This window comes from Danio rerio, chromosome 8 (genome assembly GCF_052040795.2).
Source record: "Danio rerio strain M-AB ecotype USA chromosome 8, GRCz13ab, whole genome shotgun sequence".
Classification (NCBI taxonomy): domain Eukaryota; kingdom Metazoa; phylum Chordata; class Actinopteri; order Cypriniformes; family Danionidae; genus Danio; species Danio rerio.
The window spans coordinates 9,850,453-9,864,048 of record NC_141028.1 but is presented as its reverse complement, the minus strand read 5'-3'; the positions used below and the strand labels follow the sequence as shown (position 1 = coordinate 9,864,048).

At 38.5% G+C, this 13,596-nt stretch overlaps 1 protein-coding gene across 14 annotated transcripts in view; it reads right to left on the bottom strand.

Moving 5' to 3' along the window:
• The window catches only part of ccdc120a (coiled-coil domain containing 120a), a 138,455-nt gene that overhangs the window by 7,177 nt on the left and 117,682 nt on the right, over positions 1-13,596 (bottom strand). For 4 of the 14 annotated variants that reach the window (XM_087264246.1, XM_087264248.1, XM_087264245.1 and 1 more), the window contains exons 8-11: positions 12,572-12,713; positions 9,870-9,971; positions 2,952-3,944; positions 1,344-1,443 (exon numbers count right to left, since the gene is read on the bottom strand). In XM_087264246.1, the coding sequence (XP_087120372.1) occupies positions 1,344-1,443; positions 2,952-3,944; positions 9,870-9,971; positions 12,572-12,713 (1,337 nt within the window). Of the gene's footprint in view, positions 1-248; positions 1,444-2,951; positions 3,945-9,869; positions 9,972-12,571; positions 12,714-13,596 lie in introns of those variants that run through there. The other 10 variants (XM_087264252.1, XM_087264254.1, XM_087264251.1 and 7 more) reach the window with 3 other exon arrangements.

Sequence of the window (13,596 nt, the reverse complement as noted above, 5' to 3'; positions counted from 1 at the left end):
CTTTGGGAGAATCGCTTAATACTTCATTACCTGCGACTCGTTTTTGTTCTGACCACATGTGCTTAGTTGTGTACCAAATCAATAAAGTGTTTAGTCTTTTAAAAACACTGCTGAAACACATTAAGCCACTAAACATTGTTCTTATGACGTTTTTCTACGGGAGGAAAATGCAAATTACTTCCAAACACATCAAAAATAGTCTGTTAGTACATGCAAGGCTATTTATGAAATCCAGTCATAACACTGTATGACAACGCTTCAGATGACTGTTCTAGAGCCTACAGCTAATCAGTTTATTAGATTCCGGAGTGCATTACAGCTCTAAAGACAAAATAAATGATAAATGATCTTAAATAAAACAAATACATTTATAAAGATGGTATATAAGCATATCATTACACTAACCTGGGAAATGGGGGCAACTTGAATGGTTTGCGAGCACAATTAAGTGCACACAGAATGCCATATTATCTGATATACAATGTATATGTCGAGTTCAGCGGCTAATTAGCCGGAATCAGCTGAGGTGAAGTGACGGCGACCAGCGAGACCTAGCTGTCACTCAAGTGGTCACCCCCTTAATTATGCAGACTTAATGTAACTTAATAAAAATGAAACGGATAAGTTATAAATAAATTCACCCCCCTCAAAGTTGTTATGAAGAGTAATATTAGCTATATGCACCAAAACCATCTCTTGTACCAGACTGTAAACATGTTTTATCAGCTGTAAAATTGACCATTTTAGCATGGCAGTCAGTGAACATCTGGAGTTCTTGGAGCCAGCCCCCTAAGGCGATTCGATGAATTGCAGTTTTAATTACTTCCGTATTGGCTTCATAAAGGAGAGTGGGATATTGCCGCCTGGTTAAACACCATTTGGGAAACATTTGAAAAAAATAAAAAATAAATTCACAGGAGGGCGAATAATTTTGACTTCAACTGTTTGTATGTTTTAAAATGGATACAAATTAAATAATATTATTGTTTAATAATAGGAATGTGCTGACATGATGTCTATTTATATAGCTTTCTACTACTTTTTGCTGATCAACAGGGAGATTTACCGAACTACTGTATATATAACAAGTCTACAGAAATCTGGAGATGACGTGAAACAAGAAGACAGCTTGATTTCTTGCTGAAAAGTGTCTTGAGCACATGTGTTTGTTTGTGGTGGCTTAGCATTTCTTAGTATAAAAAAAGATGCTTGACTGATTTCTGTAATTATTTGTGGAATTATTCAGTTGTATCCACTGTAAGGAAACAAAACCTCTCTTTTAAAAGTTCGCCATGGGCTGGTGTTTGCTGTAGTGTCTTTGTGTTTGTTTTTGCGTGTCAGACCAGAGTCCCCGGCGTGGGTCTGTCATTACTGCTGTCTGTGAGTGTCACTTCCTGCGTTTTTGATGAAAAGGATTCCTGGTACAAAGAAAGCTCGATTGACCTGTAATGAACAAGAAAGAAAAGATGAATAATGTGAAACGTTTAAAAATGAAGGATCAGATATGGTAATTGTTTGCAGTCAGCAATAGGATGTGACTTTTATTTCAAATAATTGTTGTGCTTCTGAGCTTAAATAAATAAATAAAATAAAATAAAATAAAATAAAATAAAATAAAATAAAATAAGGATGCTATCCTTCTGTAACTCAGAAAACCACAGTAAGCTATTTTGGATATTTGACGCATGGATATTTAAGATGTTATATCATTGGGGATTTATGGTCAGCTAAAGTTCTAAAGAACCTTTTTAAAAGTAAACCCCAATTTAAAGTATTTATTATAAAGCAATTTAGTAGGTATTGCAAATGTTTTGCTTTTTTCAGCCTGTTTTAACTTTAAAGTTCATATTATGCCATTACTTATTCTTGCATACTTGCAGGCCTACTTTAATAAAATAGAAAAATATATAATCATCAACTAAAAAATGGTGGAACATTAGATAATAATATTAATTAGTAATTTTTTATGATAATAACAATAATATATATATATATATATATATATATATATATATATATATATATATATATATATATATATATATATATATATATATACACACACACTTTTGTGAGGTAAAAAATAAAAGAGGGGCCCTTGAATTTGTTATAGCCCCAGGGACCAAGGTGTTCTTAATCTAGCCCTGCCTGTGTGTTTAAAGCAATGTGTAAGGGTTTTGGATCTGCATGCGCTCTTCTTTTAGCTGGTCAGTGGCGCGGCTGGTCTGAAAATAGCAACAAATCTCCCCAAGCACGTCTTGTGCCTCATTGTGACAGGTAAATGACAGCGTCCTAAATGTTAAAAGAAAAAGTTCTGTAAAGTCTGTATATGTCCACAAGAGGGTGCAAGTGAGCACAATATGCAAATTAAACCAAAAGTCAACATTTTTCAAACTATTATCTTTTTGTGTTAAACAGAAGAAAGAAACTCAGAGATTTAAAACCACACGAGGGAGAGTAAATGGTGAGGTATTTTTCATTTTTGGGTGAACTATGCCTTTAAGATGGCCATAATCAGGATTCCCCTCTTGTGACGCTGTTTTAAGACCATGAACCTGCACCGTGCTGATTATGTCTTGCGCACTTCTAGACACACTATTTGTTTGTTTGTTTTACAATGTGCCCTTGACGTCATCCCTAGTATATAGTTGAATTATTAGCCCTCCTGAATTACCTTAACTAGGTTAATTAGACAAGTTAGGTTGATTAGGGTCATTTTATAACCGTGATTTGTTCTGTAGACAATCAAAAAAAAAAGTATTCCTTATGGGGGCTAATAGTTTTAAAATAAATAGAAACTGCTTTAATTCTAGCTGAAATTAAAAATACACTTTCTCTAGAAGAAAAAATATTATAGTAAATTTCCATGCTCTGTTAAACATCGTTTGGGAAAAAAGAAAAAGGGCTTATACTCCTGACTTCACCTCTATATATTTAGTTGTTATAATTACCTGCCGTGCAGAGGGTGTCCATGAAACGTGGCTGACTGGGTCATCTGTGAATATGCTGTGTCCGTCTGGAAGGACTGAGGCTGGTGTTTGAGTGGGTGTGAGTTGTGCAGAGAGGAGGTGGTCCGCCTGCGCTGCGTCTGCGTTCCGTCTTTACCCTTCCCTCCGGTGGCCGTCTGTCCCAGTGCGTTCCTCAGATACCAGTCCCTCAATCCCTCCAGCGCCAGCGCCTTGTGCAGGCTGCGTGTGGGGTCATCAGGGGTCGTGGGGCCAGAGGATTCAACAGGGTAATGGGGCGGCCTATGTGAGTGCTCCTTCTGCCCTGTGTTACCAATGTTTTCAGTGTACGCCGAGAGCAGAATGGACTCTTGCTGGTGCTGCTGTGAGGAAACGAATGGCCCGCAGGATTTAGTCCGTGTCACTTTGACTCTCCGCGGATCGCCAGGCTTCCCTCTTAGCATTAGCGGGCTGTAAGCTGGAGGGCCGTTACCCAGGATGAGCTGCTGTGATTGGGGAAAGCCGTTTCTGTAGGGAGGTGGTGGAGCATTAGGACCTTCAGGCCACGGTCTAGTTTTCGGACCATTTTGAAGTCTTTGTTGTTGCATCTTCTGCTGCTTTCCCCACACGTAATCCATGAGGATTTCACTGTAACCACCTCCTCCATTTGAGCCTCGACCTCCTACTGTCGAACGTACACGGGACAGTTCAGTGTGTCCGTTTATCTGGCGTTCGGGGCTGCTCCGCTGGGGTTGTTTTAAAGTGGTGTCCATGAGTGCTTCTGAGCTCTTGTATGGGCCGTTTCGCCCTGGCCTCTGAGCTCCATCCTCTGCTGCGGAGCTGTGCCGGTCCAGTAACGTCTCCGAGCTATTGCTGCGTCTGTGGCCCTGCTCGTAGGACCCTGAGGACCCCTCCTGAGACTGAACAGGCACCTGCAGGGGCGCCTCGGGATTGTCTGACCACTGCTTCACAACTGCAGTGCCGCTGGATGATTCTGACCTGTACAAATACATATTACAAAATACATATGATAATGTTTAGGGTCTGTGTGATTTAAAACATGCATATTTTTATTCAGCATAATGCAGTAAATTTATCAAAGGTGTCAGTAAATATGTTTATAAACTTTTATTTATATAGGTGTTTGTCTAAAGTGATGTTAGATCAATTAAATATATAATCAAGAACAATTGCTTCATGAATTATAATTCATGATTGTGGCAAGTGTGGCAGGGCCGAGAGCCGTGATGAGGCGGGTGGCATGAGTAAGATAATCAGAGACACCTGGATGCATCGCCTGCCTCGAGTCTCACGGAGGAGCACTGAAAGCTAAAAGAACCAGAGACGCCAGTGCTAGACAAGAGAGACCAGGCCTAGATGTTTTATGTTTTGCTTTCAGTTTGACGGCGTCTCCATGAGGAGTTGCCTCTTCATGTTATTTTTTTTCATTATTAAATAATTGAAAAGTTTGTTGGCTCTCCACCTCCTTCTTCCCAATGGCTAGGTGGCCATCTAACTTCATTACAGTGGTGCCGAAACCCGAGAGACGTAGGGACTTGTTGAACAGATGCTCTTTCCACTGAGATGGAAGAGCGAGTGTTCGGGAGTTAACCCGAGTGGGGGAGAAACCTGTTCGTCTGCCTAGAGTGCCAGGGAGGCCAGAGGCTGGCGAGAAAAGGGTCTGCCTGCTGCTGGCTCCCAACATGGGGAGGAGCAGGGGACACGGGGCTCACCAACGCAAGGGAAAAAGCTTTGAGGAGCCAGCCCAGAAAAGCCGGGTGAGACACCGCTGTCTGCCAGGATGCCGGAACCTGCTGCCTTCCACCGAAGCGGGAGCAGAGCAGGAGACAAGAAGTGCCACCAGCCAGAAAAAAAACCCAGGAGTAGGTGCCGACACAGGAACTTTATCAGTACATGGATGAGTGGATCATGGAACAGTTTCTTCCTCCATTTCACAAGTGTAAGTAAGTGCGATTAAAATGGTTGCCTCATTGTTTTCTCTAGCTTGCAAATGATGTATTTAATTGTGTTTTGTTACTTGTAACCACTTGTACTGTATCAGGTTAACTCTTTATATTCTCATATCGGGTCTAATGCCACGTTAAAAAAACGTGATGCGTACTGCTTTGTTTACGTATTTAAATACGTCTGTGAGCTCATGCTCCAATGCTGATTGTCATTGCTATTGTCACCGTCAGCTGTTCCTACACAAGTGCGGCAGTCAAGGTTCAAAATAGTTTGATTTGCCACTGTGTGGATTAATACTCTGGTCATGGTTCAGAATAGAGCAATATGCTAATGCACCACTGCACTGCTCTCATAAATACCTGCCAATATCTGTCCCTGAAAATCCGGAAGACTGGGGGGGGTTAGGTTCGGGAGTGACATGTCTGAATAACACTGTTGAGAACCGGGAACTGTGTTCTGTGGTGTAAGTAACCACTATAAAGTGTGTTTCGGGCGGTCACTGCAATCGGATCCTATACCAATATTATTGACCCGGGGGTTTCACAGACCTTACCAAAATGCTGAAGAGGGGGGTAGTTACGGGAGTTTTCCGGGATAAATACAAAATGGGTGGGTGGCTGGAAATTGGTCTGAAATACAGGAGACTCCCGGGAAAAACAGGAGTGTTGGGAGGTATACTCACACATACACTCTGCCTACTTCAATAGAGTGTCCAGCATGGCATATCAACAATGTCTCTCGCGGAACGCTGTCGACCAATCGCAACAGGCTGTCGTCTGTCCAATCGGTGCAGATTAGCTTTGCGCTAAGGAGGGGTTTGGGAACAATTGAATTGCTGAACGAATCATATAAGAGTCGCTGGTATAATTAGGTAAAAATAAACGCATATTATACGAAAATGAAAGTGTTTTTTGAGCTTGCATCCAAATCAGCCTGTTGTTGGAGACCCTTAAAACCAAAATATGACTCTTTTTATTGTATAATAGGGGCTCTTTAATTATTAATAAAACTATCTTTGTAAAGATACTTTACCTTTGGTATGATAAATATATTGATTTATATAATTATATACATTAATATTTATTTTTTTTAATTACTTGCATTCACTAAACATGATCTACTGATCAACATTTACAGGAGAGCCATTTTTTTAATAAGATTTCCCTTTTTTGCAGAACATTAAAGAGCCCATATTATGGGTTTTTGAAAATTCCCCTCCATGTAGTGTGTAACACAGCTCTAAGTGAAGTGAAGTATCCAGCTAAGGCTTAAATCTGTAACAATACAGTGTTTAAAACGGTTGATTCATCTATAAAAGAGTCGACTCATAGTGCTTCAAACGAGTCGCCTTGATACCGAGTCATTAGGTGTTTCGCCATGACGTACGAACGAAACCAAGTTGCACGCGCAAACCCGGGAGATTTCAAACCTGAGGCCCCGCCCTCTGACGCAGAAACCCAGACACACCCACAAACACACGCACACAAACACACGCACACAAACATGCAGGTCGATTAAAGTCACACTGCAGATGGATATTATCGAGGGTCTACCCAAAGATGAAACCTCAGCATTATAACCAAGCAGTTGGAAACTACTGGAAACTTCTGGAAACTACATGCTACAAAGAATACTTCATCTGCGTTTGTTAAAGGAAGGATCAGTAAAGAGTAAGTTAACTTACTGATGGACGTCAGATGGGTTTCTTCCTCCATTTCTCAAGTGTAAGTACGTGCGATTAAAGTTGTTGCCTCGTTGACTCTAGCTTGCAAATGTATTTAGCTTGCTATATTCTCTTATCGCGTGCAAAGTCACGTTAAAAACGCGACGCGTGCTGCTTTGTTTACGGAGCTCCATGGTAGAGGTCTGCATTCCCGTGGCTGTCCCCGCGCCAGATTTCTGCGGCGCTGGAATAAATGTCCGAATAAATCGCGGGAGCGGTCGGTAACGGGTTTAATTTGGGACGGGAGCGGGCTGTCTAGCAATATCACGGATAATGCTATGCAAATGAGAAAGAGAGAGAGAGCTTTGCTTGTGTGTCTGCTTGGTGCTTGTGTGTGTGTGTTAGTGCGCACGCCCGCGTATGAGAGAGAGAGAGAACTTTGTCTGTGTGTGTGTGCTTGGTGCTGTATGTGTGTTTATACAGACAGCTTGGCTGTCTGGACTGTATAGCTGGGTGATTTTTGGTTTTGTTCTCCCCCGCTCTTTAGCTGGATCGGGTCAGGCACCGGGACAACAAATTCTTCATATAAGCGGGAGCGGTCGGGTTCAGGCTAAACCTGGCGGGTGTGGGCGGAAGCGGGAGCGTTGTCGTCCGGAGGTGTGTGTGTGTTTTTGTGTGTGTGTGGCAGCTAAAGTCCACGCCTACACTATCGAGCGTGTATGAACTGTGATTACTTTCTTATTGCTGATTAGCTATTGGGCATTTTACTCTCTGACTGAAGGCAGTCGACCAATCGCGACAGACTGTCATCGGTCCAATCAGCGCAGATTAGCTTCGTGCTAAGGAGGCTTTGGGAACAAATGAATCACTGGACGATTCATACAGGAGTCGCTGGGATAATTAGGTAAAAATAAATGCAGATTATATGACCATGAAAGTGTTTTTTGACCTTGCATGCATATTAGACTGTTGTTGGAGACCCTTACAACCAAGATATGACCCTATTTCATGTATAATATGGGCTCTTTAAAAGATGCAAGAGATAAAGAAATAAATAGATATGAACAATACTGGTAACCAAACAGTTCTGATTCCAATGACTTTCACAAAAACCAAAAATATAATGGGTGTAAAAACTATTTAGTTATCAGCATTTATTAAAATGTTTTTTAAAGCAAGATCTGCACATTTTTTAACAACGACATAGTAATGAAGATGGTGATGACAGCATTTTAGTTTCTGGGTAAACTATCCCTTTAAGCCAGTGGTTCCCAACCTGGGGTCCGCGCCCCCCTAAGGGGGGCGCCAGAGTTCACAGGGGGGGCGCGGGAGAGGATAAGTATTGAGGTAGAAAAAGGCATAAAAATGGTCCACTATTATAAAGGGCTTTGCAATTAATCAAAAATCCGATTTAGATTTCGGTTTCAAACGATTATAAAAAAGCATTAATCGAGATAAATGATTATTGCATCATATTTCGCCACAGTTGTACACGTGTTGCTCTTAAAAGCGCGAAAGAGCTTATGTGTGTGTGCAGCACGATCAAGCAGTCAGAAGCATGCGGCCGGTCAGCATTCACTCTCATTCACACACTGAGACGAGCAGAGGAGCGCAGACATCTAAAGTCATCTTAACGTGAACGCTTTAATGGTCAAACAGGTGTCAAAACGCGGTGTTTAGTGATTATGTACATTAACCCTCATTTGTGTTATAAACAAACGAGTTGAGGATCAAAAGACGTGAAAGAGAAACCATTAAAGATACAGCGCGCTATAATCCTTCTGCCGCCTGTTTTTATCATTTTTAAACAAACATAACGAGAAAACCCTCGCTGCTCTTGACTGAAGGACTGCTGTAGCTAAAGTGTTTTTCTTACAGTGAAGATGCTTAAAGCACAGTTTGTTTCATATTTTTATTCTATTGTATTGTATTTATTTCTGTTTCCATTGCAGGGTGGAAAAGAACTGTATGTATACAGTTGAAGTCAGAATTATTAGCCCTCTTGAAAATTAGCAAACCTTTTCCTGCCCAATTTCTGTTTCATGGAAAGAATATTTTATTAACTTATTTCTGAACAGAATAGTTTTGATATCTCATTTCTAATTACTGATTTCTTTTATCTTTGCTATGATGACAGTACATAATATTTTACTAGATATTTTTCAAAATACAAGCAATCAAAAATATATATTGCTTAAGGGGGCTAATAATATTGACCTTAAATTGGTTTCAAAATAGACCTTTTTAAACCTGTCTTTATTCTAGCTAAAATAAAACAAATAGAAGAAAAAATATTATAGGAAATACTGTTAAAATTCCTTGCTCTGTTAAACATAATTTGGGAAATATTTATAAAAAAAAAATATCTCAGGAGCGCTAATAATTTTGACTTTAACTGGCAATGGTTTTGAATAATTGTGATTACAATTATGAACAAAATAATCGTGATTATGATTTTTCCCAAAATCGAGCAGCCCTACTATTATATATGTATTTTTAAGTACCAAAAAATAAAAAATAATCTAAACACATGCTTAAAATTCCAACATAATAGTGAAAATAATTAATAAATGCTGTGATTCTTCAGAGGCGAAGATAAAGATTAGACAGTATGACAAAGCCTACCTAAATTTTGGTTTTATTGAAGGCCAAGACAAGTTAAAACTGATTAATTAATATTTTCTATACATATTACTATATATTAATATTACACAAACACACACACACACACACACACACACACACACACACACATACATATATATATATATATATATATATATATATATATATATATATATATATATATATATATATATATATATATATATATATATATATATATATACACAGTACATATGTGTGTGCGTGCGTGCGTGTGTATTTATATGGTGGGGGGGCTCCAATGTTTGTATATGTTTATGGGGGGGGCCCCAAAGAAAAAGGTTGGGAACCACTGCTTTAAGCAGCCCAAGTGAATCTCAGATTTAATGACAGATGCACAATACATCAGTGTGTTTGAGGATCTCCCAGCACAACACAAAGCTCTGTGTGTGTAATTACATTGAGTAGCACATAATAGTGCTTTACAATTTAACCTCCTTAGACATCCATTACTTCATTATGCGTTATTGCAAATAAGTAATTTAATCAAAATGTTTGTGCTATTATCAATTCTGGCCTTTTAAACCACAATAAAAAGCATTAGCCAGATGTCTGTATGGCACTGAACTGAGTCAGCTCAGTTTGTGTGTGTGTGTGTGTGTGTGTGTGTGTGTGTGTGCATTTGTAACCTGATGTGTGCTCCTGTTATTCCATTACGGGACAGGAGAGGAGTTGCCGGTACACTTCGTCCTTCCAGATTTGATACACTTCTGGGAAGAGAGTGACTCGGGCTGGGAGAAAAAAAATTAATATATATATATTTGGTTATGAATGCATTCTAGAATGCATTTAAAGGGATAGTTTACACAAAACTGAAAAATCTGTCATCATTTACTCACTCTTCGCTTGTCACAAACCTGTTTGAGTTTCTTTCTTCTGCTGAACAAAAAGTAAGTTATTTTGAAAAATGTAGCCAATGACTTCCATAGTATTTGTATTTCCTATTATGGAAGTCAATAGGTACAGGTTTCAAAATAGCTAATATTTTGTGTTAAACCTTGAGGGTGAGTACATTATGAGTAAATGTTCATTTTTTGAATGAACTATCCCTTTAAAAAAGTTAAATTGAGAAAAATAACAGTTTTATAAAATGTCTTATAAATGTATGCTTTTATTCACAATTGTGGCTTTATTATTTCTAGTAAATAAAATATAAAGTGCCTTTTTTATGATTTAAGAACTGTAAATTTAGCAGAAACAGTTGAGTAAAAAATTATTCAGTGCTGCGGTTAAACAAAGCCTGAATATACAGTGGGAGCAGTTAGGTGCTAAATAAAACCTCGCAGAAGTCCCGCACAGACCTCCAAAACAGAAAGCACTGACTGAATGTTCATATCACTGTGTTTACAAGTGCTGAGAAAAAGCTGAAATTAAAATAGGATAATAGGTATTTTAAATCTGAAACGTGTTTTAATCAGTCGACCAATCACAACAGGCGGTGCCATGATCTGGACCAATCAGAGCATAGTAGGCTCTTAGAAATGTGGGGTTAAGAGAAACTGGCTCCTTTGAACAACCATTTCAGTCACACTGAGAGAAAAGTTGACGAACACATATGAAAAAGTCAAAGTGTTTATTAATCTAGGAGAGATGTAAACCATTTTTAAGAGACATTTGAAAAAGAAAATTAGCCTTTAAAGGTCCCATGAAGTGATTTGAAATGACTATTTTTGTTGGATGTTTGACTTTCAGGTTTTTTTTTTTGTGTTTTCTCTGTCTCCCTCTTGTGTCTAGTCATTTGTATGCAGTTGCACCTGTTATTAATTCTCTTGTTTTCCCGTCCCCATTACTCTCACCTGTTCTCCCTGATTATTTTGGCTATTTAGTCTCCCCTTCTCCCTCGTTCTGTGCTTGATAATTGTTTCTGTGTCTGAGAGCTACGTGCGTTACCTGTCCTCCCAGATCAGAAGATTTTACCTCTTGTATTTTGTCTTGTCTAGTCCTGTTTGTCTCAATCCAATTATTCGATCATCTGTGCTCTGGCTCACCTCTGCTCTACCCACAGTCCACACACGAACAAAGTCTCACCATCAGCTCGGTTTCCTGAGGTCTGCCCAACATTATCTACTGTTTAACCCAGAGGGTCTTTTCGTTTGACCAGTCCATCATCGACCAGAGGAGGGCCGATCACTGACTGCCTGTGTTCTCTATTATATTTTTGAGTGACTTTCTCCTACTTCCTTTGAGAGCAAAGTTTTTGATTTCACATCTGTTAATAAATCCACTTGAACTGCTCCCTTGCACTTGGGTCTCCTTTATATTCTGACATTGACAGCTTGAACTGAAACATGAAGACGGTACACAACTGTGTAGCACACTACCTTATGGATATCCCTAAAACTAACATACTGATTCTATCATTTAATTTATGTGGATATTAAAATTCCATCTTCATTGTGTAATTGAAGCTTGTATTGCTACAATTTGTACATATATACAGTTAGAATTATGATATTTCCTAAATACCCTTAAATGAAACAGTAGATGTCTTTTTTTTCTGCATTTATTCAATTACAAACCTCATGTGTTTTTAATTTAGGTGATTATCTAGGCCTCAAAGGTTCTCAAACTTTTCAGCCCGGGACCCCCAAAATAACAATGCCAATGACTCGCGACCCCCACAATTTTCGTAAGTGGTAATAATCATACAAACGTTGCACACAACACTCACACAAACCAATCAGCCTATATAAACACAAGCATATTGACAACACAAAAAAGTGCAACAGTCCCCTATCATTTTTATTATGATTGTTTTATATTAACCTCATCTAATTAGACTGGTGGGCACAATATTTAAGTAACATCCCAAGTCTTTTCTTGGTTTAATTTTGGAGACTGCCACTTACACATCATACTCCATGTTTAGTGTCCTGTATGTATTTTAAATGTACGTGAGTGCTGTAACGGTGTCAGAAAGTTTAGCTAGTGCTGTAAAATCTGGTGACGCTGTTGCTTTGTCATTAATCTAATGTAAAAACCCTAAGGGTTGCAATCAATGTAAAAAACAACAACAAAAACCAAAGGCTGATGGCTTTTTGTTTGGATATTGTATTTTTTTTTTATGTAGCTATTTTTTATCTTCTGTTGGTTATGGATTAGCAATGGTAATCATAAAAGTTTATTCAAATTTATTAGATTTTTGTAAATCACCAAGCGACCCCCTCTCATTGTCCCGCAACCCCCCAGGGGGTCCCGACCCCCACTTTGAGAACCACTGATCTAGGCCAGGTAATGAGCACGGATTCAACTTTAAATCTAAATAAATGTAAAAACAGTTGTTTCTTTTGTCCGTTACTGATCATAGATGCTGTGTGTGGTGTTTGTATACCTGGCTGAGCTGGCCACAGAATTGCGGCGTGTTTTCATCTCGTAGTAGATCTCCACAGGGGAGAGTTTTCGAGAAATTCTGTTGTCTGGACTCCCGGAGACCAGCTTAAGACGTGAGGGTGACAAACTGTCAGAGACGTCTTCTAATAGAGAGAGACAGAGAGAGAGAGTCATGTGAGCCTCAGACAGATCTCACCTTCTTCTATAGACCATTTCAATGTGGTTATGTCATTGGTCCATGAACCTACCGTCTCCTGCTTGTTGTCAAACTATTTCATATCTGTATCAAGAGGCGAATCAATCAAAACTTGATGTTATAACAGCTATCGTAACATTATTTATTTATATGTTGATCTTTTGGACTCTGAGAAGCTGTGTAAATGTAAAATGTAAAACAGGAAATACGTCAGGACCATTGTTTTTGTTTACATCCCTCAAAATGGTCTATACGGTTAGAAGAACTTCACAGATACAATAGTATTTAAAAGTTATCTTTAGGCTATTGGGATTTATTTTATATAGCACTATTTATTATTGATGTGTAATTTATGTATATTTATTATTCATATATAAGTACACCCCTCCCAAATATATCTTTTGAATTAATTTGTACTACAGGATGCTATACAATACAATACTTCTGCATATACATTAGTTTAGTCAGTACTGAAGCCAAAACTGCAGCTTGTCTATCAAAATAACTTATAAAACAGTCCAAAAAGTAGTGCACCAAAGTTAATATGTTAAGGAAAATTAATAAATACATTTTTAAAAACGAGGAAAAATCAAGAGAAGCAAAACAATTATGAAATTTGCTTAAATTGTATGGTTTATGTATTTTTTGCAACATTAAGCATGAATTTAAATGCATTACCTTTCAATTTCTAAATATGTTTGGTGACTAAATTATTATTTTAATAAATACAGTTGAAACCAGATGTTTACATACACTAAAAAAGGAACATGACCATTTATTTAAAAAAAAAATGTCTGATGGGAAATCATACTAAACGTTTACAATTTTAG